The sequence below is a fragment of the Apteryx mantelli genome, chromosome 40, assembly GCF_036417845.1.
Source record: "Apteryx mantelli isolate bAptMan1 chromosome 40, bAptMan1.hap1, whole genome shotgun sequence".
Lineage (NCBI taxonomy): Eukaryota > Metazoa > Chordata > Aves > Apterygiformes > Apterygidae > Apteryx > Apteryx mantelli.
The window spans coordinates 107,217-133,810 of record NC_090017.1 but is presented as its reverse complement, the minus strand read 5'-3'; the positions used below and the strand labels follow the sequence as shown (position 1 = coordinate 133,810).

The window sequence follows — 26,594 nt, the reverse complement described above, 5'->3', positions numbered from 1 at the left end:
GCAGGCCGCGGCGCTTCGGCAATCTCCGGCAGCGCTCGGCCGCGGAAGGGGCGGCGCCGAGCTGCGCGCGCACCCCGAGCGCGTACCCACGGAGGGGGGCGGGGGTCTGCGGAGCGAAAGAGGGCGGAGCTTCATGAATTATTCATGAGCGCCTCCCAGGGGCGCGCTCTGTGGAGGAGGAGGGGGGGGGGGAGGACGAGGGAATCGCTGCCCCGGCGGGAGAAGCTCACGGGCGGCCTCAGCCCGCTCTGTTATCCCTCGCCGCCTCTTTTGGAGCCCTCAGCGGGGCCTTACGCCCCCTCCATGCCGCCCCCCCCGCCCGCCCTTCCCACATCTTTCCCCCCCCTTCGTGGCCCCCCCCCCCGCGACCTTGGTACGCTCCGGCCCCGCCCCTTTTTCCACCCCTGCCCCTGCGCGCGGCTCTCCCCGTGTGGGGGGGCGAGGCTATATAAGGGCGGCGCGAGGCGGGCGCCGACGCTCAGTCGCGCCGGGGAGCGCGGAGGGGTCGGACCTAAAGGGAGGGGGACCCCAGCCGGGCGGCGCCGGGCGCTGGGACCGGGGCTGAGGCGGAGGGGCGGGTTCGCCGGTGTCCCCGGCGGGGCCGGGGCCGGTCGGGCGGCCGTGTAGCGTTCCGTTACAGCGGAGGCGGCCGCGGCCCCCCCCGCCCCCCCCCTCTCGGCGCCATGCACGGCGGGCCGCCCTCCGGGGACAGCGCCTGCCCGCTGCGCACCATCAAGCGCGTGCAGTTCGGCATCCTCAGCCCCGACGAGATGGTACCGGACGGTGGGGGAGGGTCCGGGGCTGGGGAAGGAGGGAGGATTAAAGGAGGAAGCGTCGGGGGGGGGGGGGGGGAACCGGCACACAAAATGGCGGCCGGCCGGCCCGGGGCACCGAGGGGGGTGGCCCGAGCGGCGCCCGCCGCGGTGCAGCGCCCCCGCAGGCAGGGGGACGGCGCCGCATGGCGGGGAGGAGGGGGGGAAGTTGGGGTGCCCCTGGAGGGGGCTGTTACGGGGCTTGGGGTAGCCCGAAGGTGTGTTGAGGTGGCTCGTGTTCCCCCCCCCCCCGGGGCCTTTTGGGGGTGCCCTGGGGCACCTGGGAGGTCTGTGGGGGGTGGCTGGGGCACTCTGGATGTCCCTTGGGGGTGCCCTGGGGCGCCTAGGGGGTGTTTTGGGGGGCCCTGGAGGTCCACTGGGGCTCCCTGGGGCGTTTAGAAGGCACGCTGGAGTGGCCAGGGGTATCCTGGGGGTCCATTGGGGCTCCCTGGGGTGTTTGGAAGGCACATGAGGTGGCCAAGGGGTCCATTGGGGTGCCTGGACACTTGGAAGGTACATTGGGGTAGCCAGGGGGTGTCCTGGGGGTCCATTGGGGTGTCCTGCGGCACTTGAAGGTACATTGAGGTGGCCAGGGGTCCATTGGGGTGTCCTGGGATACTTGGAAGGTACATAGGGGGTAGCCGGGGGTGTCCTGGGGGTCCATTGGGGTGTCCTGCAGCGCCTGGAAGGTGTTTTGAGGTGCCCTGGAGGTCCATTGGGGTGTCCTGGGGCACTTGGAAGGTACATTGAGGTGGCCAGGGGTGTCCTGGGGGTCAATTGGGGCTCCCTGGGGCACCTAGAAGTTGTTTTTGGGTTCCCTCAGGTATCTGGTAGATCTATTGACATGGCTACAGGTGTCCTGGGACACCCGGAAGGTCTTCTGGGATGGCCAGGAGTCTCCTGAGGAGTCCCTTGGGGTGGCCAGGGGTGTCCTGGGGGGTCCGTTAAGGTGTTCTGTTGCGCTTGGAAGGTGCATTGGGGTGCTCAGGGTTCTCCTGAGGGGTCCACTGGAGTTCTAGAAGATTGCGTGTAGGGTGGCCAGGGTGCCCTGGTGACCCTTCGGGGTGCCTGGAAGGTCCACTGGGGTGGTCAGAGTTGCCCTGGGGGGTCCGTTGGGATGTCCTGTGGCACCTGGAAAATATAATGGAGTGACCAAGGTTGTCCCTGGGTGTCCGTTGAGGTGCTCCAAGGTGCCCAAGAGATGCACTGCGGTGGCCGGGGTGCCCTGGGGGGTGGCTGGGACACCTTGGAAAGTCCCTTGGAGTGGCCAGGGGGGCCTTTAGGGTGCCCTGGAAGGTCCCTTCGTGTGGCTGGGGTGTCCTGGGGGTCCTTCGGGGTGCCCTAGGGTGGGTAGGGGGTCTCTGAGGGTGCACTGAGGTGGGCAGGGGTCTCCTGGGATTCCTGGAAGGTGCACTGAGGGTGGGCAGAGATGCTCGGGGAGGGGAGCCTTGGGGTGCCCTGGGGAGGGCCAGGGTGGTGGTGGGGGGATTATTTGGAGACCCCCGGGGTGCGTCGGTGCCAGCCGGGGGAGCACGGCGACGGTTTGGGGCACCCCGAGGTGCAGGGGCACCGGTTTTGGGGACGATACGGCAGCGGGGGGGGGGGGGACGACGAGGGGAGGGTGCGCGGGAGCTCGGGGCGCTGGGACGGGGCTTGTCGGATCCCCGGTGGGGGGGTCGGTTTGGTGGGGGGACAGAACGGGGCGCGAGGGTGGGAAGAGCGGCCGCTGTCCCGGCGTTTCCGGGTTCTTCTCCGGGGTGGAGTTGGGCCGGGGCTCATCTCCGGCGGGTTTAACCCTGCGCTTGCCCCGTGGCTGCGGGGGGGGGGGTTAAATTGCACTTTGTGAAGGCCGGAAAGGCGAAAGAGCGGGAATTTGGGGTGCCTGTGGGGTTTGGGGACCCCCCCCCAAAAGCGGGCGCCGGGCTCGGAGAGCTGGGATTTGCGGCTCGCCCTCCGTGCCTCGGTTTCCCCAACCCGTTTTCTCCCTCTTGCCTTCGCAGAAACGCATGTCGGTGACCGAAGGGGGCATCAAGTACCCCGAGACCACGGAGGGGGGGCGCCCCAAGCTGGGGGGGGCTCATGGACCCCCGCCAGGGGCGTCATCGAGAGGACGGGGCGCTGCCAGACCTGCGCGGGAGTGAGCGGTGGCCCTCCGCTTCCCGGGGCCGTTTCTGGAGTGGGACAGGATCCGCGGGGGGCAGTTTGAGTGTTTTGGGTCTGGAAAAGGGAGCGGGGAGACACCCGGGGGCAGGTGGTTCCCTGTCCCAACCTGGCTTGTGTTGGGTGACAACAACTCGCCTCGATTTGGAGACGTGCCAGGGCCTTTTTGGGGGACAATTCGCTTTTTGGGGATGTTCTCGGTGTCCTGTTTCTGCTGGAAAAACAAGAGAGGCCTCAAAACGGCCAGTTCTTTCCTCAAATCATTGTGATTTCCTGTCCCAAGTTGACTCGTCCCACCTGGGAATGTCTTCCCTCAATTCAGAGCTCCCCAGGATGTTTTGAGGGAGAATTTGCTCTTTAGGGATGTCCTTGGCGTCCCGTTTCCGCTGGAGAAGCGGCAGATGCCCCGAAGTAGCTGTTTCTTTCCCTTAACATCCCGGTTTTCCATCCCAACCTGCCTCATCCCACGTGGGAACATCTCACCTTGATTTAGAGCCGCTCCGGGACGCTTTTGGGGACTGATCTGCTCTTTGGGGACACCCTTGGTGTTAACACCTGGGCCAAAATAGCTGGAGATGTCTCAAACCACCCATTTTTCCTTGATTGTCCCCATCCCACGTTGTCTTGTCCGGTTCAGAACGTTTCTTTTCACTTTAGAGTGTTTCTGGGACGTTTTAGGAGGCCATTCACTTTTTGGAGACGCGTTCGGTGTCACATTTTAGTCAAAAAATCATGAGAAACGTCAAAATAGCTGTTTTCTGGTCGTCCCAACCTGCTTTGTCGCACGTGCCCACATCTCACCTCAATCTAGAACCCCCCCCCCAGGGACATTTCGGGGCAGGATCCCGCAACCGAAACCGGCGGGGTTTGGGCTCTCCCCACCCAAAACCTCGGCCGCCCCCCCCCCCCCCCCCCCGAGGACCCCGCGGGGTGACGGGGCTCCCGTCCTCTCCGCAGGCAACATGACCGAGTGCCCGGGCCACTTCGGCCACATCGAGCTGGCCAAACCCGTCTTCCACGTGGGCTTTTTGGGCAAAACCATGAAGATCTTGCGCTGCGTCTGCTTCTTCTGCTCCAAGCTCCTGGTGGACTCGGTGAGCTTCTCGGCTGGGGGTTTTAGAGGAGGGGGGTTGTTTTCGGTGCCTGTTGCGGCAGAATCCATCCCAAAAAAACATTTGGGATGGGGGCTGAAGGGCTGGTGGGGGGGAAGAGGAGGAGGTGGCCGAAGGGGTTGCTCCTTCCCGTGGGGCTTTATCGGTGCCGTCGCCGTCCCGATGGAGCCGAAACGTCCTCGGAGGAGGGACGGGGACCCTCCGGAAGTGGAGCCCGCTGTGACCGGCGGTGTTTTTCTCCCCCCCCCCCCCCAGAACAACCCCAAAATCAAGGACATCCTGGGCAAGTCCAAGGGGCAGCCCAAGAAGCGGCTGACGCATGTCTACGAACCTCTGCAAGGGCAAGAACATCTGCGAGGGCGGCGAGGAGATGGACCACAAGTTCGGCGTGGAGCAGCCCCGAGGGCGACGAGGACCTCGCCAAGGAGAAGGTGGGTGACCGGGGGGGGGGCTTCGGGGTCCCCAACGTGGGGGGCGGGTGGTGGCAGCCCCCCCGATTCCCCCGCTAACGTGTCCTGCGCCTCCCCCTGTTAGCGCTCTCATCCCTGGTGTGGCCGTGGGGTGGTGACGGCCCCGTGTTTGTCCCCTCCCTGTCCCCGGCGTGCCGTGGGGTGTGTGGCAGCGACAGCCCTGTTTGTCACCCCCGTGTCCCCCCATTAAGTGCCCTGGTGTCCCCCCTGTTGCTGCCCCCTTGTCCCTACAGGGCCATGGGGTGTGTGGCTAGTGCCAGCCCTGTTTGTCACCACCTGTGTCACCCTGTTAATGTCACCGTCTCCCCAAAGGGCCATGGGGTGAGCAGGCAGTGCCAGCTCTGTCACCCTCGTGTCCCCCTGGTTGATGTCCCCATGTCCCCCCCGTTAACGTCCTTGTCCCCTGTGTCCCCCTTTAATGTCCCCTGTGTCCCCCCACGCTGACATCCCTGTCCCTGCATGGCCACGGGGGTCTGCGGGCGCTACCAGCCCCCACATCCCCCCCCCCGTGTCCCCCGCTAGACGTCCCGCCGCGCGCCCCATTAATGTCCCCGCAGGGCCACGGCGGCTGCGGGCGCTGCCAGCCCCACATCCACCCCCCCATGTCCCCTGCTAACATCCCCCACGTCCCCCATTAATGTCCCCGCAGGACCACGGGGGCTGCGGGGCGCTTACCAGCCCCACATCTCCACCCCCCATGTCCCCTGCTAAACATCCCTCCACGTCCCCCATTAATGTCCCCCGCAGGGCCACGGGGGCTGCGGGCGCTACCAGCCCCACATCCCCCCCCCCGTGTCCCCCCGCTAACTATTCCCCCCGCGTCCCCCATTAACGTCGCCGCAGGGCCACGGGGGCTGCGGGCGCTACCAGCCCCACATCCCTCCCCCCGTGTCCCTCCCTGCTAATGTCCCCCGCGTCCCCCATTAACGTCCCCGCAGGGCCACGGGGGCTGCGGCGCTGCCAGCCCCACATCCCCCCCCGTGTCCCCTGCTAATGTCCCCCGCGTCCCCCATTAATGTCCCCGCGCAGGGCCACGGGGGGCTGCGGGCGCTGCCAGCCCCACATCCCCCCCCCCCGTGTTCCCCGCTAACGTCCCCCATTAATGTCCCCGCAGGGCCATGGGGGCTGCAGGCGCTGCCAGCCCCACATCCACCCCCGTGTCCCCTCGCTAACGTCCCCCGTGTCCCCCATTAACGTCGCCGCAGGGCCACGGGGGGCTGCGGGCGCTGCCAGCGCCCACATCCACCCCCGGTGTCCCCCGCTAACGTCCCCCGCTAACGTCCCCCGCTAACGTCCCCCCCGCTAACGTCCCCCGCTAACGTCCCCCGCTAACGTCCCCCGCTAACGTCGCCGCAGGGCCACGGGGGCTGCGGGCGCTACCAGCCGCGCATCCGGCGCTCGGGCCTGGAGCTCTACGCCGAGTGGAAGCACGTCAACGAGGACTCGCAGGAGAAGAAGATCCTGCTGAGCCCCGAGCGGGTGCACGAGATCTTCAAGCGCATCTCGGACGAGGAGTGCTTCGTGCTCGGCATGGACCCCAAGTTCGCCCGGCCCGAGTGGATGGTGTGCACCGTGCTGCCCGTGCCCCCCCTCTCCGTGCGGCCCGCTGTCGTCATGCAGGGCTCCGCCCGCAACCAGGTGGGCCCCGGGGGGGTTGGGGGGGGTCGGGCGCTGGGGGCTGCTCCCCCGGGGTGATTTGGGGTGGTTCGGGTGCCGGGGGCTGCTCCCCTGGGGTGATTTGGGGGGTCCTGGACACCGGGGGCTGCTCCCCTGGGGTGATTTGGGGGGTCCTGGACACCGGGGGCTGCTCCCCTGGGGTGATTTGGGGGGTCCTGGACACCGGGGGCTGCTCCCCTGGGGTGATTTGGGGGGTTCGGACACCGGGGGCTGCTCCTGGGGTGATTTGGGGGGTCCTGGACACCGGGGGCTGCTCCCCTGGGGTGATTTGGGGGGGTCCTGGACACCGGGGGCTGCTCCCCTGGGGTGATTTGGGGGGGTCCTGGACACCGGGGGCTGCTCCCCTGGGGTGATTTGGGGGGTCCTGGACACCGGGGGCTGCTCCCCTGGGGTGATTTGGGGGGGTTCGGACACCGGGGGCTGCTCCCTGGGGTGATTTGGGGGGGTCCTGGACACCGGGGGCTGCTCCCCTGGGGTGATTTGGGGGGTTCGGACACCGGGGGCTGCTCCCCTGGGGTGATTTGGGGGGTTCGGACACCGGGGGCTGCTCCCTGGGGTGATTTGGGGGGGTCCTGGACACCGGGAGCTGCTCCCTGGGGTGATTTGGGGGGGTTCGGACACCCGGGGGCTGCTCCCCTGCGTGTGATTTGGGGGGGTTCGGACACCGGGGGCTGCTCCCTGGGGTGATTTGGGGGGTCCTGGACACCGGGAGCTGCTCCCTGGGGTGATTTGGGGGGTTCGGGTGCCGGGGGCTGCTCCCCTGGGTGTGATTTGGGGGATCTGGGAATGGTTTGGGGGGGTTCGGATGCCGGGGGCTGCTCCCCTCGTTTGATTTGGGGGGGTTGGGAATGATTTGGGGGGGTCAGGACACTGGGTACTGCTCCCCTGGGTGTGATTTGGGGGGGCCCGGACACAGGGGCCCACTCCGCCGGGCGCAATTTGGGGGGGTCTGGGCCCAATTTGGGGGGGGGGCCCGGACACTGGGACCTGCTCCCTGGGCAAGATTTGGGGAGTCTGGGTGCGATTTGGGGGGGGCCCCGGATGCCAGGGCCTGCTCCCCCAGGGCGATTTGGGGTGGGGGGGGGACGACACGGGGGGACCCCGGGGCAGGGAGCTGCCTGGATGGGGAGAGATGCGGGGGGCGCCCCCGGACGCCTGGGCCCCTCAGACCCTTCGGGATCATCTCCCCGGACGCCTGGGTCCCTCGGTGCCCTTTGGGGTCACCCCCCCCCCCGGACGCCGGGGCCCCGGGCGCGGCGCTGAGCCCGGCGGCGGCGCGTCACCACGCAGGACGACCTGACGCACAAGCTGGCCGACATCGTGAAGATCAACAACCAGCTGCGGCGCAACGAGCAGAACGGGGCGGCCGCCCACGTCATCGCCGAGGACGTCAAGCTGCTGCAGTTCCACGTGGCCACCATGGTGGACAACGAGCTGCCAGGGCTGCCCCGGGTGAGCCCCGCGGCATGCTGGGAGGGCGGGCAAGGCCCCAGGGCATGCTGGGAGGTTGGCCAAGCTGCAGTGCATGCTGGGAGGTTGGCCAAGGCCCGGGGAATGCTGGGAGGGCGGCCCAGCTGCAAGGCATGCTGGGAAGTTGGCCAAGGCCCAGGGAATGCTGGGAGGTTGGCCAGGCTGCAAAGCATGCTGGGAAGTTGGCCAAGGCCCAGGGAATGCTGGGAGGGTGATTGAGGCAAGGGGCATGCTGGGAGATTAGCCAAGCCACAGTGCATGCTGGGAGGTTGGCAGAGGCCCCCGGCATGCTGGGAGGTTGGCCAAGGCGCAGGGCATGCTGGGAGGGCAGTTGAGGCCAGCGGCATGCTGGGAGGGCGGCCAAGGCCCCAGAGCATGCTGGGAGGGCAGTTGAGCCCCTGATGCATGCTGGGAGTGTGGCCAAGGTGCAGGGCATGCTGGGAGATTGGCCAAGGCCCAAGGCATGCTGGGAGAGTAGCCAAGGCCCTGGTGCATACTGGGAGATGAGCCAAGACCCAAAGCATGCTGGGAGTTGCGAGGCATGCTGGGAGAGCTGCTAAGCTGCAGGGCACCTTGGGAGGGAGGCTAAGGAGCAATGCACGCTGGGAGATTGGCCAAGCAGCAGGGCATGCTGGGAGGTTGGCTGAGGCCCTGGTGCATGCTGGGAGATTGGCCAAGGTGCAAAGCATGCTGGGAGCGCTGCCAAGCCCCAGTGCACGCTGGGAGGTTGGCCAAGGCGCAAGGCCTGCTGGGAGGTTGACCCAGCCCCGGTGCATGCTGGGAGATTGGCCAAGGCATAGTGCATGCTGGGAGGTTGGCTGAGGTGCAGGGCATGCTGGGAGCACCACCAGCCCCTGTTGCATGCTGGGAGGTTGGCCAAGCCCCGGTGCACACTGGGAGGTTGGCCGAGGCGCAAGGCACACTGGGAGGTTGGCCGAGGCACAGGGCATGCTGGGAGGTTGGCCGAGGCACAGGGCATGCTGGGAGGTTGGCCGAGGCACAGGGCATGCTGGGAGGTTGGCCAAGCTCCGGTGCATGCTGGGAGGTTGGCCAAGGCGCAAGGCATGCTGGGAGGTTGGCCAAGCCCCGGTGCATGCTGGGAGGTTGACCAAGGTGCTGACGCCCCCGGGGCGCCCGCAGGCCATGCAGAAGTCGGGGCGGCCGCTGAAGTCGCTGAAGCAGCGGCTCAAGGGCAAGGAGGGCCGGGTGCGCGGCAACCTCATGGGCAAGCGCGTGGACTTCTCGGCCCGCACCGTCATCACGCCCGACCCCAACCTCTCCATCGACCAAGTGGGCGTCCCCCGCTCCATCGCCGCCAACATGACCTTCGCCGAGATCGTCACCCCCTTCAACATCGACCGGTACCCGCGGGGGGGGCGCTGGGGGGCACCCGGGGAGCCGTGGTGGACGTGGGGGGTCATGGGGGCATCTGGGGAACCCCTGGACACCATGTGGGGGGCACCTGAGGAGGCCCAGGCGGATGTGGGGGTCATGGGGGACATCCAAGGAGGCCCAGATCGAGGTGGGGGACACCCAAGAAGGCCCAGGTGGACATGGGGATCTTGGGGGGCACCCAGGGAACCCCTGGACACCATGTGGGGGGCACCCAAGGAGGCTCAGGTGGACATGGGGGTCACCTGAGGAGGCCCAGGCGGATGTGGGGGTCATGGGGGCACCTAGGGAACCCCTGGACACCATGTGGGGGGCACCCAAGGAGGCCCAGGTGGGATGTGGGGGTCCTGGGGGCACCTAGGGAACCCCTGGATGCCATGTGGGGGGGCACCCAAGGAGGCCCAGGTGGACATGGGGGTCTTTGGGGCACCTAGGGAACCCCTGGGCACCATGTGTGGGGCACCCAAGGAGGCCCAGGTGGACGTGGGGGTCATGGGGGACATCCAAGGAGGCCCAAGTTGGACGTGGGCATCATGACGGGCACCCAGGGACCCCCTAGGCATGACGTGGGGGGCACCCGGGGGGAGCTTTGGGCGGATGTGGGTGCTTTCGGGGGGCACCTGGGGAGCCTGGGGTGGCCTTGTGGGGCACACAGGGAACCCAGGCAGGACCTTGGGGGGGCACGTGGGGTTGTGGGGGGGCACTGGAGAAGACCTGGGGGGGGGGGGCACGTGGGCTCCTGGGACCGTGTAGGGGGGACCCCAAGGACACGGGAGCACATGGGGGTTGTGGGGTGACCCACAGAGCCCGGCATGGGCTTGGGGGGCACCCAGGACCCCCCCGGACCCCCCCCGGTGCCCCCCCAGGCTGCAGGAGCTGGTGCGCCGGGGCAACAGCCAGTACCCCGGGGCCAAGTACATCATCCGCGACAACGGCGACCGCATCGACCTGCGCTTCCACCCCAAGCCCAGCGACCTCCACCTCCAGATCGGCTACAAGGTGGCATCTGGGGGGGGTTCCCGGGGCATCTTGGGGGGGTTCCTGGGGCATCTGGGGGGCCCTGGGGGCACCGGCTGCCCCGGCCATGGTGCTGGTGGGGTTGGGGGGGCCAACGAGCAGAGCAGGGGCTGGTTTGGGGGTCCCCGAAGAGCCCGTTTTTTTTGGTGGGTCCATCGTGATTTTGGGGTTTCTGAAGGACCTGAGTTTTAGGGTGTCGGTCCTGGTTTGGGAGTTTCTGAAAATACTGAATTTTGGGGGACTAGCTGCTGGGTTTGGGGTCCCCAACAAATCGTGGTTTTTGGGAGGCAGTTATGGTTTTGGGGTTGGTGAAGAACCTATGTTTTAAAGGATTAATTTTGGTTTTGGGGTTCCTGAAAATCCTGAATTTTAGGAGCATCAGTCCTGATTTAAAGGTCCTCAAAGAACCATGTGTTTTAGGGGACCAGTTCCTGTTTTTTGGGGTACCTAAAGATTCCTGAATTTTAGGGAATCGGTCCTGATTTAGGGGTCCTGGAAGACCTTGGATTTTAGGGGCCAACCCCTGGTTTTGGGGTCCATGAAGATCCTAGTTTTTGGGGGTCAGTCCTGATTTTGAGGTCCTTAAGAAGTCCTCTGTTTTAGAGAAGCAGCGTTGCCTTGGGGGTCCCTAAAAATCCCCAGCTTTTGGGGACCTAATCCCTGGTTTTGGGGGTCTCTGAAGAGACTGTGGGGGTTAGTCCTGCTTTTGGGGGGGGCCTGTGCCGGCTTGGGGCCCCGGGGTGACGCCGGCTCTGTCCCCAGGTGGAGCGCCACATGTGCGACGGGGACATCGTCATCTTCAACCGCCAGCCCACGCTGCACAAGATGTCCATGATGGGCCACCGGGTCCGCATCCTGCCCTGGTCCACCTTCCGCCTCAACCTCAGGTACCCCGGGGTCCCCAAACCTTGCCCCGGTGCCTCTAAACTGCCCCCCTGACCCCCAAAGTTGCCCCCCTGCGGGCACGTGGTGCCCCCAAATGCGTGAGTGGCCCTAAAATACACTCGTGACCTTAAATCTACCCCAAACTTGCCCTGCTGCAGGTCCGTGCTGCCCCCAAAACTACCTGGGCGCCCTTAAAACTGCCCCCGTGACCTTAAACCTATCCTGAACCTGCCCCACTGCAGGTGCCTGGTGCCCCCAAGCCTGTGTAGGTGTCCTTAAACTGCCTCCTGTGACCCCAAACCTGCGCTGCTGCAGGTGCCCATGTCCCCAAAACTGCCCGTGTGTCCCTAAAACTACCCCCATGGCCCCAAACATGTCCTGCTGCAGGTGCCTGATGCCCCTAAACTGCTCCTGTGTCCAAAACCTGCCCCACTGCAGGCTCCAGGTCCCCAAAATGGCCTTGGTGCCCCTAAAACTTCCCCCATGGCACCAGACCTGCCCCAAGGTAGGTCCCTGGTGCCCCCAAACCTGTGTGGGTGCTTCTAGACTGCCCCCCATGACCCCTAACCTGCCCCGCTGCAGGCCCCAGTGTCCCCAAACCGGTCCACGCGTCCCTAAAACTACATCCTTGACTCCAAACCTGCCCCAGCGCGGGTCCCGATGTCCCCCAGCCTGCCCGGGTGTCCCTAGAACTCCCCCCATGGCCCCAAAACCACCCAGGTGCCCCCAAAACCACCCCAAGAGAGGGCCCCCCCCACCCGATGGGGACAAGCCCCCTGAGGCCGCTGTCCCCGCAGCGTCACCACCCCCTACAACGCCGACTTCGACGGCGACGAGATGAACCTGCACCTGCCCCAGTCGCTGGAGACGCGGGCCGAGATCCAGGAGTTGGCCATGGTGCCCCGCATGATCGTCACCCCGCAGTCGAACCGCCCCGTCATGGGCATCGTGCAGGACACGCTCACCGCCGTCCGCAAGTTCACCAAGCGCGACGTCTTCCTCGAGCGCGTGAGTGGGTCGCGGCCCGTTTTGGGGGGGGGGGGGGAGATTCTTGTGCCGTGGCAGAGTTTTTGGGGGATGCTCCGCTCCAAAGCGGAGTTAGGGGGTGTCCCGGGGGTGTCGGAGAGGGTTGTAGGGTGTCCCCAGTCTATGGGAGAGGTTCAGGGGGTTGCGTATGGGGTTTGGGGGTGCTTATGGGGTGTCCCTGAGATGTAGGGATTTGGGGAGGGGGAATTAGGGTGTCCGGTGGCTTTAAAAAGGGATTTTGGGGGTGCTTATGGGGTGTCCTTGGGCTATAGATGTCTTTTGGGGTGCTGCAGGGCATCCTTGGGCTGTAGGAGAGGATTTTGGGGTGCTTATGAGGTGTCCCTGGGCTCAGGTGTTTTTGGGGTGGTTGTAGAGCATCCTTGGGCTGTAGGAAGGGTTTTGGGGGTGCTTATGGGGTGTCCTTGGGCTGTAGGGATTTTTGGGGGTGTTGCAGGGCATCCTCAGGCTGTGGGAAGGGGATTTTGTGGTATTTATGGGGAATCCTTGAACTGTAGAGGGCTTTTGGGTGGTTGTGGAGCATCCTTGGGCTGTAGGAGGGATTTGGGGGTGTTTACGGGGTGTCCCTGGGCAGCAGGGCTTTTTGGGGTGTCGCAGGGCACCTTTGGCCCGTGGCTTTGGAGATTTTGAGGTGTTTACGGGGTGTCCCTGAGCCGTAGGGTTTTGGGGGGGGGGGGCTGTGGAGCATCCTCGGACTGTGACTTTGGGGATTTGGGAGTGTTGCGCCGCACACCTGGCCCCCGGGGTGTTCCGGGGGCCCCCGGGGTGGCTTTTGGGGTGTTGACGGGGTGTTGACGGGGTGTTGCGGCCGCAGGGCGAGGTGATGAACCTGCTGATGTTCCTGTCGACGTGGGACGGGAAAGTGCCCCAACCGGCCATCCTGAAGCCCCGGCCCCTGTGGACGGGCAAACAGATCTTCTCCCTCATCATCCCCGGCCACATCAACTGCATCCGCACCCACAGCACCCACCCCGACGACGAGGACAGCGGGCCCTACAAGCACATCTCCCCCGGCGACACCAAGGTGGGGGGCGTTTGGGGCTGGGGGGGGCGCGGGGTGGGGGCGAAGGGGGATATGCAAGATTTTTGGGGTGACCGGAGATAGCAGGGACAAGGTCTGGGTGCTCAGGGGTAGCTGGGTGGGACGTGGGGGGTCTGGGGTGGGTCTGGGGGAGCACTGGGTGGGCAAAGGGGATACTGGAGGACTCTGGGGTGGCTGGGTGGGACACAGGGGTCCTCCAGGGTGGTTGGGGGGACTCTGGGGGTGGCTGAGGACATCCCGGGGTGACTTTGGGGTGAGCAAAGGGGGATAGGGAGGATCTTTGGGGTGGTTGGGTGGGACACGGGGGTCCTCCAGGGTGATCGGTGGTGACCGTGGGGTGTCCCAGGGTGGCTTTGGGGTGGGCAAAGGGGATGCAGAGGGTTTTGGGGGTGATTACAGCCACCCTAAGGTCCCTTCAAGGAACGTGGGGAGGCTCTGGGGTGGCTGGGGCAGATCTGGGTGGGGGAGAGAGACTGGGGTAACTGGGGGTGGGGGGGTGGCTCTGGGGTAATAGGGGGACTAGTGGGGCAGGTAGGAGGGGCACCTGGGGGGTGCTCCACGGAGGGCAGGAGGAACCCCGAGGCAGGTGACGGGGCTCCAGGGGCAGTTTAGGAGCCCCGGGGGCAGACGTTGGGGTGCCGGGGGAGGGGGACGGGGGTCCGGCAGCCCCCCGCTGACGCCCTCCCCGGCCCCCGCGCAGGTGATCGTGGAGAACGGGGAGCTCATCATGGGCATCCTGTGCAAGAAGTCGCTGGGCACCTCGGCCGGCTCCCTGGTGCACATCTCCTACCTGGAGATGGGCCACGACACCACCCGCCTCTTCTACAGCAACATCCAGACCGTCATCAACAACTGGCTCCTCATCGAGGGTGAGCCGGGGTGGGGGGGGCCCAGGTGTCCGGGGGAGGGCGAGGTAGCCTTGGACCCCCTTCTCCTGCCCGTCCTTCCTCGTGACGGGGACCCGGGTGTCCGGGGAGCTGATCTGAACCCCCCTTTCTTGGTGTAACGGGGACCCAGGCATCCAGAGGACCCCTTCACCCCCCCCTTGTGCGATGGGGACCCCCCCTTCCCTTGCTGATCAGCACCTATCCTAGCCCTTTCCCTCCCTGGAAGGTGTTTTTGGGGTGGGGGGCACCCTAGGGAGGTGAGTTATGGGGTGGGGGGCACCCCAGGGGACTGGGTTGTGGGTGGGGGGCACCCCGGGGTGGGGAACACCCCGCCTGACCCCTCCCCATCACCCTTCAGGCCACACGATTGGCATCGGGGACTCCATCGCCGACGCCAAGACGTACCAGGACATCCAGAACACCATCAAGAAGGCCAAGCAAGATGTCATTGAGGTGGGTGGTGGGTTCTCGGGGGCTCCCTGGTGGAGATTTGGGGTGTCCTCAGGGACGTGTTGGTGTCCTGGGAGGGTTTGGGGGTGCTCCGTGGGGTTTTGGAGCACCCTTGGTGATGTTGTGGTGTCCCAGCAAGGTTTTGGGGTGTTCCCTGGAGTTTTGGAGCACCCTTGGTGATGTTGTGATGTCCCAGGAAGGTTTTGGGGCGCTCCCCCAGGGTTTTGGAGCACCCTTGGTGACATCGCAGTGTCCCTGCGAGGTTTTGGGGCACTCCCTGGGATTTCGAGGTGCCCCGATGACACCGTGGGGTGCCGGGGGGGGGCTGGCAGGTCATCGAGAAGGCGCACAACAACGAGCTGGAGCCGACGCCGGGGAACACGCTGCGGCAGACCTTCGAGAACCAGGTGAACCGCATCCTCAACGACGCCCGTGACAAGACCGGCTCCTCCGCCCAGAAGTCCCTCTCCGAGTACAACAACTTCAAGTCCATGGTGGTGTCGGGTGCCAAAGGTTCCAAGATCAACATCTCCCAGGTGCGGGGGTCAGCGAGGGTCCCCTTGGAGCCTGGGGGGCAGCAATGGGGTCACTATGAGGTCTAGGTGAGGGTCCCTGTGGGTTTTGGACAACCCTACAGTGTCTTTATGGGGATCTGGGTGTCCGTGGTGGTGTCACCTGTCTCCCAGGTACGATCTGGGGTTCCCTGTGGGGTCTGGGTGGTGCCAATGGGGGCCAGAGGGGTCTGGGAGCTCCCTATGGGGTCTGGGGGCCGCCGTTGGCCACCGGAAGGGTCTAGGGGGGATCCCTGTGGGGTCTGGAGGATCCAGTGGGACCCTCACAAGATCTGGGGAGACTTGGAGGAGCTCTTGGTGGGCCCTATGGGATCTGGAGGGGCTCCTACGGGTGCTGGAAGAATCTAGGAGGTCCCTATGGGGGTCTGGAGGACCCTGTGAGGTCCTCAAAAGGGTCTGAGGAGACATGGAGAAGGTCTGGGGGGTCCCTATGGGGTTGGAGGGTGCAGGGAGGCTCACGGGGAGGGCAGCACCACCCGCCGTGTCCCCATGTCCCCCTGGCTCAGCCCCGCGTCCCGTCCCCCCCCCTCCACAGGTCATCGCGGTGGTGGGGCAGCAGAACGTGGAGGGCAAGCGCATCCCCTTCGGCTTCAAGCACCGCACGCTGCCCCACTTCATCAAGGACGACTACGGCCCCGAGAGCCGCGGCTTCGTGGAGAACTCCTACCTGGCCGGGCTCACCCCCACCGAGTTCTTCTTCCACGCTATGGGTGGCCGTGAGGGGCTTATAGACACAGCCGTGAAGACCGCTGAGACCGGTGAGCCCCCGGGGCCGCTCCGTGTCACCCCTCGGGGTCCTGGGGTGCGTGGAGCCTTCCTGGAGGTCTCTGTGTCCCCAACGGGGTGCCCGGATCCTCCCCGGAGCTCCTCTGGGTCTCCCAGACCCTTCCTGGAGGCTCTCAAGGATCTCCAGACCCTCCCTGGAGCTCCTGGGGACCTCCCAGACCCTTCCTGGATCCCTCAGGGACCTCCCAGACCCTTCCTGGATCCCTCAGGGACCTCCCAGACCCTTCCTGGATCCCTCAGGGACCTCCCAGACCCTTCCTGGATCCCTCAGGGACCTCCCAGACCCTTCCTGGAGCTCCTGGGGACCTCCCAGACCCTTCCTGGATCCCTCAGAGACCTCCCAGACCCTCCCTGGATCCCTCAGAGACCTCCCAGACCCTCCCTGGATCCCTCAGACCTCCCGGACCCTTCCTGGATCCCTCAGAGACCTCCCAGACCCTCCCTGGATCCCTCAGACCTCCCAGACCCTCCCTGGATCCGTCAGAGACCTCCCAGACCCTTCCTGCAGCTCCTGGGGACCTCCCAGACCCTCCCTGGATCCCTCAGAGACCTCCCAGACCCTTTCTGGAGCTCCTGGGGACCTCCCAGACCCTCCCTGGAGCTCCTGGGGGACCCCCAGAGCCCCCTGTGCCCCCTTTCTCCCTTCCCCAAAGCCCCTTTGGGACCCCTGGAGGTTCTCCAGGTCCCCCACCACCACCCAGACCCTGCGGGTGACCGCGCGCCGCCCTCGCAGGGTACATCCAGCGGCGCCTGATCAAGTCCATGGAGTCGGTGATGGTGAAGTACGACGCCACCGTGCGCAACTCCATCAACCAGGTGGTGCAGCTGCGCTACGGCGAGGACGGGCTGGCGGGCGAGAGCGTCGAGTTCCAGAACCTCGCCACCCTCAAGCCCTCCAACAAGGCCTTCGAGAAGAAGTGAGCGGGGACGGTGTCATCCAGTGGGGTGGGGGTGGTGGGGGGAAATCAGCACGGTGTTGCTCCGGAGCGGGGTGTAATCTGGGGGAGGAATTGGCGTGGCAACACCCCACAGCGGAGTGCAGTCTTGGGGTGGGATTGGCTCCATGGTGGCCCGAAGCAGGGTGTAATATGGGGGGGATCGGCACGGTGATGCCCCAGAGAGGGGTGTAATCTGTGGGGAGGGATTGGCACGGTGTTGCCAGAGAGCAGGGAGTCATCTGGGGGGAGGGATTGGCATGATGTTGCCCCAGAGTTGGGGTGTAATCTCAAGAAGAAATTGGCGTGGAGTATAATCTCAAGGAAGAACTGGCACGGTGTTGTCAGAGCAGGGTGTAATCTCAAGAAAGAACTGGTATGGTGTTGTCAGAGCAGGGTGTCATCTCAGGGAGGAATTGGCACGGTGTTGCTCTGGATTAGGGTGTAATCTATGGGGGATTGGCACGGTGTTGCTAGAGAGCAGGATGTAATCTTGAGGAAGAATTGGCACGGTGTTGCCAGAGAGCAGGGTGTAGTCTTGGGGAAGAATTGGCACGGTGTTGCCCCAGAGCAGGGTGTAATCTGGGGCAAACTGGCACCCTGCCCCCAAGCCGGGTGCTTTTACGGGGGTGCCGGCGGGCCGTTCGTCCCTGGGTGACGGCCGGGGGTCCCCACGCCCCAGGTTCAAGTTCGACTACACCAACGAGCGGGCGCTGCGGCGGACGCTGCAGGAGGAGATGGTCAAGGACATCCTGAGCAACGCCCACATCCAGAACGAGCTGGAGCGCGAGTTCGAGAAGATGCGGGAGGACCGCGAGGTGCTGCGCGTCATCTTCCCCACCGGCGACAGCAAGGTGAGCCCAGGCGTCCGGGTCCTCCCGTTTGGGGGTGCTGGGGGTGGTCGTGGCCCCTCTTTTGGGGTGCTGACCCTTATTTGTGACCCCCCTAGCTGGTGCTCCTTGACACTCCCCTGGTTTTAGGGTGCTGACCCCACCTTTTTAGGGGTGCTGACCCCCCCCAAGTGGTGCTCCTTGACCCTTCTCGATTTAGGGTGCTGCCCCCCTCCGTTTTGGGGTGCTGACCCCCATTTCCGCCCCCTCCAGGTGGTGCTGCCCTGTAACCTGCTGCGCATGATCTGGAACGCCCAGAAGATCTTTCACATCAACTCGCGCCTCCCCTCGGACCTGCACCCCGTCAAGGTGGTGGAAGGTGAGCGAGGGGCCCCCCACGCTGCCGGGACGCCCTGGGGAGGGGACCCCCGTGACCCCCTGCGAACTGCTGGGGTGGGGTGCAGGATCCCCCCTACGATGCCTAGGAAGGTGCTGGGGCGGCTTTTGGCCCCCCGTGACCCCCAGGAAGATGCTGGGGGGCTTTTGGGCCCCTCGCGATCCTCTAGGAGATGCTGGTGGGTCTTGCCAGAACCCCTGGGATCCCCCAGGAAGATGCTGGGGGGGTCTTGGCAGCCTCCTGCCGTCCCCAGGAAGGTGTTGAGGAGCTTCTAGGCCCCTCAAGACCCTCTAGGAGATGCTGGGGGAATCCTGCCAACCCCCACGATCCCCCAGGAAGGTGCTGGTGGAGCTTTTGGGCCTCCCATGACCTTCTAGGAGATACTGGGGGGGCTTTCAAGACCCTCACAATCTCCAAGAAGGTGCTGGGGGTCCTTGCGGGCCTCCCCGTGACCCCCGTTTCCCGCCGCAGGGGTGAAGGAGCTGAGCCGGAAGCTGGTGATCGTCAACGGGGACGACCCGCTGAGCCGGCAGGCGCAGGAGAACGCCACGCTGCTCTTCAACATCCACCTGCGCTCCACGCTCTGCAGCCGCCGCATGGTGGAGGAGTTCCGCCTCAGCGGCGAGGCCTTCGACTGGCTCCTGGGCGAGATCGAGTCCAAGTTCAACCAGGCCATCGTACGTGGGGCTGGGGGCTGGTCTGGGGGTCTGGGGAGGGGTCCAGGGGGGCCTTCAACTGGCTCCTGGGCGAGATCGAGTCCAAGTTCAACCAAGCCATCATACGTGGGGCAGGTTGGAGGGTCCTAGGGGGCAGATCCAGGGGTTCCCGGTGGTCATCAACTGGCTCTTGGGCAAGATCAAGTCCAAGTTCAACGGGGCTGTTGTGCATGGGGTAGATCGGGGGGTCTGGGGGCAGATCTGGGGGGGTCCAAGGGTGCCTTCAGCTGGTTCCTTCACAAGCTCAAGTCCAGGTTGCACCAGGTAGTCGTGTAGGGGCAGATTTAGGGGTCGGGGAGGCAGATTTTGGGGTGTTCAGGGGTGCCTTTGCCTGGCTTCTGGGTGAGATCGAGGATTTGGGGGATTTTTGGGACACGGCAGCTGTAGCATCGGGGTTGGGGGACACCGCTGGGGTCTCAGGGCGCAGCCCCCCCTTGGGTGGGTGCCCCCCATCCTGACACCCCCCCTTTTCCCCCCCCCCCCCTCCAGGCCCACCCTGGGGAGATGGTGGGTGCCCTGGCAGCCCAGTCGTTGGGCGAGCCGGCCACCCAGATGACCCTCAACACCTTCCACTACGCCGGTGTCTCGGCCAAGAACGTCACCTTGGGCGTCCCCCGCCTCAAGGAGCTCATCAACATCTCCAAGAAGCCCAAGACGCCCTCGCTCACAGTCTTCCTCCTGGGCCAGAGCGCCCGTGACGCCGAGCGTGCCAAGGTGGGGGCACCCGCGGGTGGTGGGGGGCGCCCAATGGAGGGTCCCCACCACAAGCCCAAGTTGTCCCCGGGCTGTGTTGCACCGGTGTCCGTGCAGCTATGTGGTGTCCTTGTGGGTATGGGGTGGCCCTGGTGTCCCTTCTCCATCTTCATGGCCACGTGGTGTCCCCTCTGCATCCCCATGGCCACACGGTGTCCCCATGGCCACGGGGTGTCCTCCCTGTGTCCCCAAGGCTGCAGGGTGTCCCAACGGCCATGAGGTGTCTCAGTTGTCCCCTCCGTGTCCTCATGGCTATGTGATGCCCCCGTGGCCATGGGGTGTCCCTTCTGCGTCCCCCACAGCTACGTGGTGTCCCCATGGCCATGTGCGTCCCTGTACCATCCCCACGTCCCCACGCTGACCCCACATCTCCCGCCAGGACATCCTGTGCCGCCTGGAGCACACGACGCTGCGGAAGGTGACCGCCAACACGGCCATCTACTACGACCCCAACCCGCAGAGCACGGTGGTGGCCGAGGACCAGGAGTGGGTCAACGTCTACTACGAGATGCCCGACTTCGACGTGAGCCGCATCTCGCCCTGGTTGCTCCGCGTCGAGCTCGACCGCAAGCACATGACGGACCGCAAGCTCACCATGGAGCAGATCGCCGAGAAGATCAATGCTGGTGGGTGCCACGGGGGCCTTGGGGGGCTCAGGGGCTAGTGAGGGACACGTAGAGGGTCCTGAGAGAAGCAGGGGACATGTAGGAGGTCCTGGGAGGGACATGGAGGGCATTTGGGGGTCCTGGGGAGAGCATGGAAAGGTCTGGAGGGGCATTGGAGGAGGTCCTGGGGGGAGCAGGGGACAGAAAGAGGGTTCTGGAGGGGACATGGAAGGTATTTGAGGTCCAGGGGGGGAGCATGGAAGGTTTTGGGAGGAATTGGGAGGTCCTGGGGGGGCTTTGGATGCCCTAGGGGACATTAGGGGGACCCCAGGCTGACCCCTGTGTCCCCCCCCCCGCCAGGCTTTGGGGACGACCTGAACTGCATCTTCAACGATGACAACGCCGAGAAGCTGGTGCTGCGAATCCGCATCATGAACAGCGACGAGAACAAGATGCAGGAGGTGGGATGGGTCCTTGTCACCTGCTGGGTCCCTGTCACCTGCCGGGGTCCCAGGGGGTTGGGGACAGGACCCCATCACCCTCAGGGATCCCCAGGGGTTGAGGGATGGGACCTGTCACCCTCCGTGTCCCCAGGAAGACAGGGCTAGTGTCACCCTTGGTGTCCCTAGGACAGGGACGGTGGACAGGCAGACCTCAGGGTCTCCGGGAGGATAGGCAGGTGACGTGGTTTTTGTCACCTTCGGTGTCCCCAAGAGGACAGTGGGGATGTGACACGAAGTGGCAGATGGGGAACAGGGCTGGTGTCCCTAGGAGGATGGTGGGGATGGGACAAGGCTTGACAAGGAGGGGACAGGGCGGGCCAATGTCGCCTTCAGCATCCAGGTGTCACCACCCTGGAAGGATGGTGGGGTCAGGGAGGGGACGAGGCTGGCGTCAATCTTTATGTCCTCAAGAGGATGGTGGGGATGGGTGGGGTACAAGGACTGGTGCCACCCTTCGGGTCCCCGGGGGGACGGTGGGGACGGGGGCAGGGCGTCACCCTCGGTGTCCCCAGGAGGAGGAGGTGGTGGACAAGATGGACGACGACGTCTTCCTGCGGTGCATCGAGTCCAACATGCTGACGGACATGACGCTGCAGGGCATCGAGCAGATCAGCAAGGTGGGGAGCACCCCTGGGTGCCAGGGGGGGACACGAGAAGGTCCAAGGCACCTATGGAGGTGCCCAGGCTCTTGATATGTGCCTGGGGGACACGTGGAGGTCTCCATGGGGGTGTTTTGGAGGTCCAGGCTGCTAGCGGTGGTGTCCGTAGGCCCGGGAGGTGCCAAGGAGCACCCATGGGTGCTCTTGTGGGTGCCCAGGCTCCTAATGCGTGCTTAGGGTGGCCGTGAAGGTCTTCACGAGGGTGTTTTGAAGGTCCAGGGCGCTGATGATAGCGCTCATAGGTCTTGTGGGTGTCCTGGGAGCACCCATGGGTGCTCTTGGGGGGTAGCCCAGCTCTTGATACATGCCTGAGGGGCATGTGGAGGTCTCCATGGAGGTCTCTTGGAGGTCCAGGGTGCTGATGGTGGTGCCCATAAGCACGTGTGGGTTCCCGTGGGCATCCTCGGGCGCTCAGGGTGCCCCGGGGGAGCACCCACGGGTGCCACTGAGCCGCTTCCACCCCCCCCCCCCCGCCTTGCAGGTGTACATGCACCTGCCGCAGACGGACAACAAGAAGAAGATCATCATCACGGAGGACGGGGAGTTCAAGGCGCTGCAGGAGTGGATCCTGGAGACGGACGGCGTCAGCCTCATGCGGGTGCTGAGCGAGAAGGACGTGGACCCCGTGCGCACCACCTCCAACGACATCGTGGAGATCTTCACCGTGAGCCGGGGGCAGGGGGGGTGCAGCGGGGGGCAGGGGGGACCCCTTCGGGTGCCGGGGCGCCTGGCTCCACAGCGTTAGGGTGCTTGTTAGGGGCCTTTTGGGTGCCAGGACGCCTGGGTCCCCGGGAGTTTTAGGGTGCTTATAGGGGCCTGTTGGGTGCCCGGACGCCTGGGTCCCTGGGAGTGTTAGGACGCCCATGAGGAACTTGGACACCTGGATCCCCAGGAGTTTTAGGGTGCTTATAGGGGCCTGTTGGGTGCCCGGACGCCTGGGTCCCTGGGAGCACGTGGGACCCTCTTGGGTGCCAGGACGCCTGGGTCCCTGAGAACATTAGGGTGCCATGGGGAGCCCGGACACCTGGGTCCCTAGGAGCATTAGGATGCCCGTGAGGACCTGGTAGGTGCCCAGGAGCGTGGGGAAGCCTGGGCACCTAGGTCCCAAAAGCACGAGGAAGCCCATGGATGCCCGGACGCCTGGGTCCCCGGGAGCGTGCGGGGGTCGCCGACGGGTGCCCGGACGCCTGGGCTCACCGTCGCCCGCGGTGTGGGGGGCAGGTGCTGGGCATCGAGGCGGTGCGCAAGGCCCTCGAGCGGGAGCTCTACCACGTCATCTCCTTCGACGGCTCCTACGTCAACTACCGGCACCTGGCGCTGCTCTGCGACACCATGACGTCCCGCGGCCACCTCATGGCCATCACCCGCCACGGCGTCAACCGCCAGGACACCGGGCCCCTCATGAAGTGCTCCTTCGAGGAGACGGTGAGTGGGCCACCAGCTTTCGGGGTGCCCTGAGGTCAGATTTGGGGTGCCCTGGTTGGATTTGGAGGTGTCTGGGCTGCTTTGAGGGTGTCTTGCCTGGATAAAGAGATTATTTGGGTGCAATAGCCAGGTTTGGGGTGACCCAAGTGGCCATGGGACACCCCAGCTTGGTTTTGGGGTGCCCTGAGGTTGAATTTGGAGTGCCCCGGTTGGATTTGGAGGTGTCAGGACTGCTTTTGGGGTGCCTTGCCTGGATAAAGAGATGATTTGGGTGCGATAGCCAGGTTTGGCATGCTGTGAGCCGGCCAAGGCCATGTCAGGGGTACCTCAATGGCCTTGGGGTGCCATGGTTGGGTTTTGGGGTGCCTTGGGGTCAGATTTGAGGTGCCCTGACTGGATTTGGAGGTGTCTGGACTTTTGGGGGTATCTTGACCAGATAAAGGGATGATTTGGGTGTAATGGCCACATTTGGGGTGTCCTAAGCTGGTTATAGCCAAGTTGGGGTTACCCCAGTGGTTGTGGGGTGCCCTGGCTGGGTTTTGAGGTGCCCTGGGGCCACATTTGGGGTGCCCTAGCTGGATTTGGGGGTGTCAGAACTGCTTTTGGGGTGTCTCAACTGGATAAATGAGGATTTAGGCTGCAATAGCCAGGTTTGGGGTGTCACAAGTTGGTCATAGCTAAGTTGGGGGTACCCCAGTGGTTGTGGGGTGCCTTGGCTGGGTTTTGGGGTGCCATGAAGTTGAATTTGGAGCGCCCTGGCTGGATTTGGGGGTGTCAGGACTGTTTCTGGGGTGTCTCAGCTGGATAAATGAGAGGATTTAGGCTGCAATAGCCACGTTTGGGGTGACCCAAGCTGGTCATGGCCAAGCTGGGGGTACTCCAGCGGCCGTGGGGCACCCCGGCTGGGTTTCGGGGCGCCCCGGGGTGCGATTCGGGGTGCCCCCTTGCCCGGCCCGCAGGTGGACGTGCTGATGGAGGCGGCGGCGCACGGCGAGAGCGACCCCATGAAGGGGGTGTCGGAGAACATCATGCTGGGGCAGCTGGCGCCCGCCGGCACCGGCTGCTTCGACCTGCTCCTCGACGCCGAGAAGTGCAAGCACGGCATGGAGATCCCCAGCACCATCCCGGGCCTCGGCGTCGGCGGCCGTGAGTCCCGGACGCCTGGGCCCCCGCCCCGCGGCGGGAGGGGAGGGGGGTGTCGCTGCGGCGCCCGGACGCCTGGGTCCCCGGGGAGGGAGGGAAGGGGGATGATGCCCAGCGTGGAGATGACCAGCGCCATCCTGGGGTTTGGTGGCTGTGAATCCCGGACGCCTGGGCCCCCCGTGCCTGGGTCCCACTGGGGCCGGACGCCTGGGCCCCTTGGGTGGGACGGGGGCAGCCCGGACGCCTGGGCCCCTTGGGTGGGACGGGGGCAGCCCGGATGCCTGGGGCCCCTTGGGCGGGAGAGGGGACGGACCAGACCTGTGGGTCCCTCTGGGGTTGGACACTCGGGTCCCTTGGAGGAGCTGGAGGCCTCCCGGATGCCTGGGCCCCCGGTGTGTGTGTGTGTGTGTGTGTGTGTGTGTGTGTGTGTGTGTGTGTTTGGGGCGAGGGACGTCCGGGGGCCTCCCGGACGCCTGGGCCCCCTGACGGTGGTCTCTCCGCAGCCACGGGCATGTTCTTCGGCTCGGCGCCCAGCCCCATGGGGGGGATGTCGCCCGCCATGACGCCGTGGAACCAGGGTGCCACCCCCGCCTATGGGGCCTGGTCCCCCAGCGTGGGTATGTGGGGGGGCCCCCAGTAACGGGGGTAGGGGGGCACTGGGAGGGGTCTTGGGGCAGACTGGTTGCCCCCTGGGGACACTGGGGCAGCCCAGGGGGCAGACTGGGGACAGATCTGGGGGGCACTGGAGTGGCTGGGGGGCCCTGGGGCAGCCTGGGGGCCTGTTGGGGGGCACTGGGACAAACTGGGGGGCTGCTGGGGGGTATTGGGGGGGCTGGGAGGCACTGGGGCAGCCCAGGGGGGCAGATGGAGGGGCTCTGGGGCAGTTAGGGGGGTCCCTGGAGCAGCCTGGGGGCTGTTAAGGAGATACTGGGACAGACTGGGGAGCACTGGGGCAGCCCGGGGGGGCTGTTGAGGGGGTCCTTGGGGCAGACTGGGGGGCACTGGGACATGCTGGGGGGCTGTGGGGGAGGCCCTGGGGCAGATTAAGGGGCTGTGGAGCAGTCTGGAGGGTACTGGGACACACTGGGGGGGTTTGGGGGCAGATTGGGGTGCCCTGGGGCAAACTGGGAGGCTGTTGGGAAGCCTTGGGGTAGATGGAGGGGCTGGGGGGCAGATTGGGGGGGGCCCTGGGGCAGATTTGGGGGGGGGGTTCTGGGGCAGCCGGGAGGCTGTTGGGAGGCTGTTGTGGGTCCTTGGGCCGCTCTGGGTGTCTTCGGGGTCCCCCCTCACCGCCTGTTCTCCCCCTCACCGCCTGTTCTCCCCCTCACCGCCTGTTCTCCCCTCGCTTACAGGCAGCGGGATGACCCCCGGCGGGGCCGGCTTCTCCCCCAGCGCCGCCTCGGACGCCAGCGGCTTCAGCCCCGGCTACTCGCCGGCCTGGTCGCCCACGCCGGGATCGCCGGGATCGCCGGGGCCCTCCAGCCCCTACATCCCCTCGCCAGGTGAGTGGCGCCCCCCGGGGGCTGCCCCCGGCGCCGCCGCGGGTCGCCCCCCTCACCCCTCTCTGCCCCCGCAGGCGGCGCCATGTCACCCAGCTACAGCCCCACGTCGCCCGCCTACGAGCCCCGCTCGCCGGGGGGCTACACCCCGCAGAGCCCCAGCTACAGCCCCACCTCACCCAGCTACAGCCCGACATCTCCCAGCTACAGCCCCACCTCGCCCAACTACAGCCCCACTTCTCCGAGCTACAGCCCCACCTCTCCGAGTTACAGCCCCACTTCGCCCAGTTACAGCCCGACTTCTCCGAGCTACAGCCCCACTTCGCCCAGCTACAGCCCCACCAGCCCCAGCTACAGCCCCACCTCGCCCAGTTACAGCCCTACATCTCCCAGTTACAGCCCCACCTCGCCCAGCTACAGCCCGACATCTCCGAGCTACAGCCCAACCAGCCCGAGCTACAGCCCGACATCTCCCAGTTACAGCCCGACATCTCCCAGTTACAGTCCCACCTCACCCAGTTACAGCCCGACTTCGCCCAGCTACAGCCCCACCAGCCCCAACTACAGCCCAACTTCGCCCAACTACACCCCGACCAGCCCCAGTTACAGCCCGACCTCACCCAGCTACAGCCCCACCAGTCCAAACTACACCCCTACTTCCCCCAACTACAGCCCCACCAGCCCCAGCTACAGCCCCACTTCACCCAGCTACAGCCCCACCAGCCCCAGTTACTCCCCCTCCAGCCCTCGCTACACCCCCCAGTCACCCACCTACACCCCCTCCAGCCCCAGCTACAGTCCCAGCAGCCCCAGCTACAGCCCCACCTCCCCCAAGTACACCCCAACCAGCCCCTCCTACAGCCCCAGCTCCCCGGAGTACACCCCCACCTCGCCCAAGTACAGCCCGACCAGCCCCAAGTACAGCCCCACCTCGCCCAAGTACAGCCCTACTTCTCCCACCTACAGCCCCACCACCCCCAAGTACAGCCCCACATCACCCACCTACAGCCCCACCTCGCCCGTCTACACCCCTACCAGCCCCAAGTACAGCCCCACGTCACCCACCTACAGCCCCACCAGCCCCAAGTACAGCCCCACCTCGCCCACCTACAGCCCCACCAGCCCCAAGGGCTCCACTTACAGCCCCACGTCACCCGGCTACAGCCCCACGTCGCCCACCTACAGCCTCACCAGCCCGGCCATCAGCCCCGACGACAGCGACGAGGACAACTGAGCCGGGGGTAGGGGCCCGGCGCAGGCTTTGGGGGTGACCCCGAAATCGGGGCGGGGGCCCGGGGGAGGACTCCCCCGGCCAGGGGGTTGCGGGGGGCCGCGTCACCCGCCCCCACGCAG

At 65.7% G+C, this 26,594-nt stretch overlaps 1 protein-coding gene across 1 annotated transcript; it reads left to right on the top strand.

Annotated features, from left to right (window-relative positions):
- Positions 1-597: 597 nt before the first annotated feature.
- LOC106497862 (DNA-directed RNA polymerase II subunit RPB1-like) lies at positions 598-26,553 on the top strand. Its single transcript, XM_067314999.1, is given in 32 exon segments — positions 598-773; positions 2,813-2,890; positions 2,893-2,956; positions 3,930-4,066; positions 4,340-4,414; positions 4,416-4,481; positions 4,483-4,515; positions 5,911-6,192; positions 7,522-7,683; positions 8,842-9,062; positions 9,960-10,092; positions 10,873-10,997; positions 11,793-12,003; positions 12,854-13,063; positions 13,782-13,950; positions 14,327-14,421; positions 14,751-14,954; positions 15,526-15,748; positions 16,510-16,693; positions 17,394-17,565; positions 17,815-17,920; positions 18,410-18,615; positions 19,144-19,368; positions 19,787-20,033; positions 20,373-20,473; positions 21,028-21,132; positions 21,656-21,838; positions 22,396-22,599; positions 23,559-23,745; positions 24,246-24,359; positions 25,095-25,244; positions 25,319-26,553. Coding segments are annotated over 32 exon segments (5,919 nt in total). The 5' UTR covers positions 598-683; the 3' UTR covers positions 26,476-26,553.
- Positions 26,554-26,594: the final 41 nt, after the last annotated feature.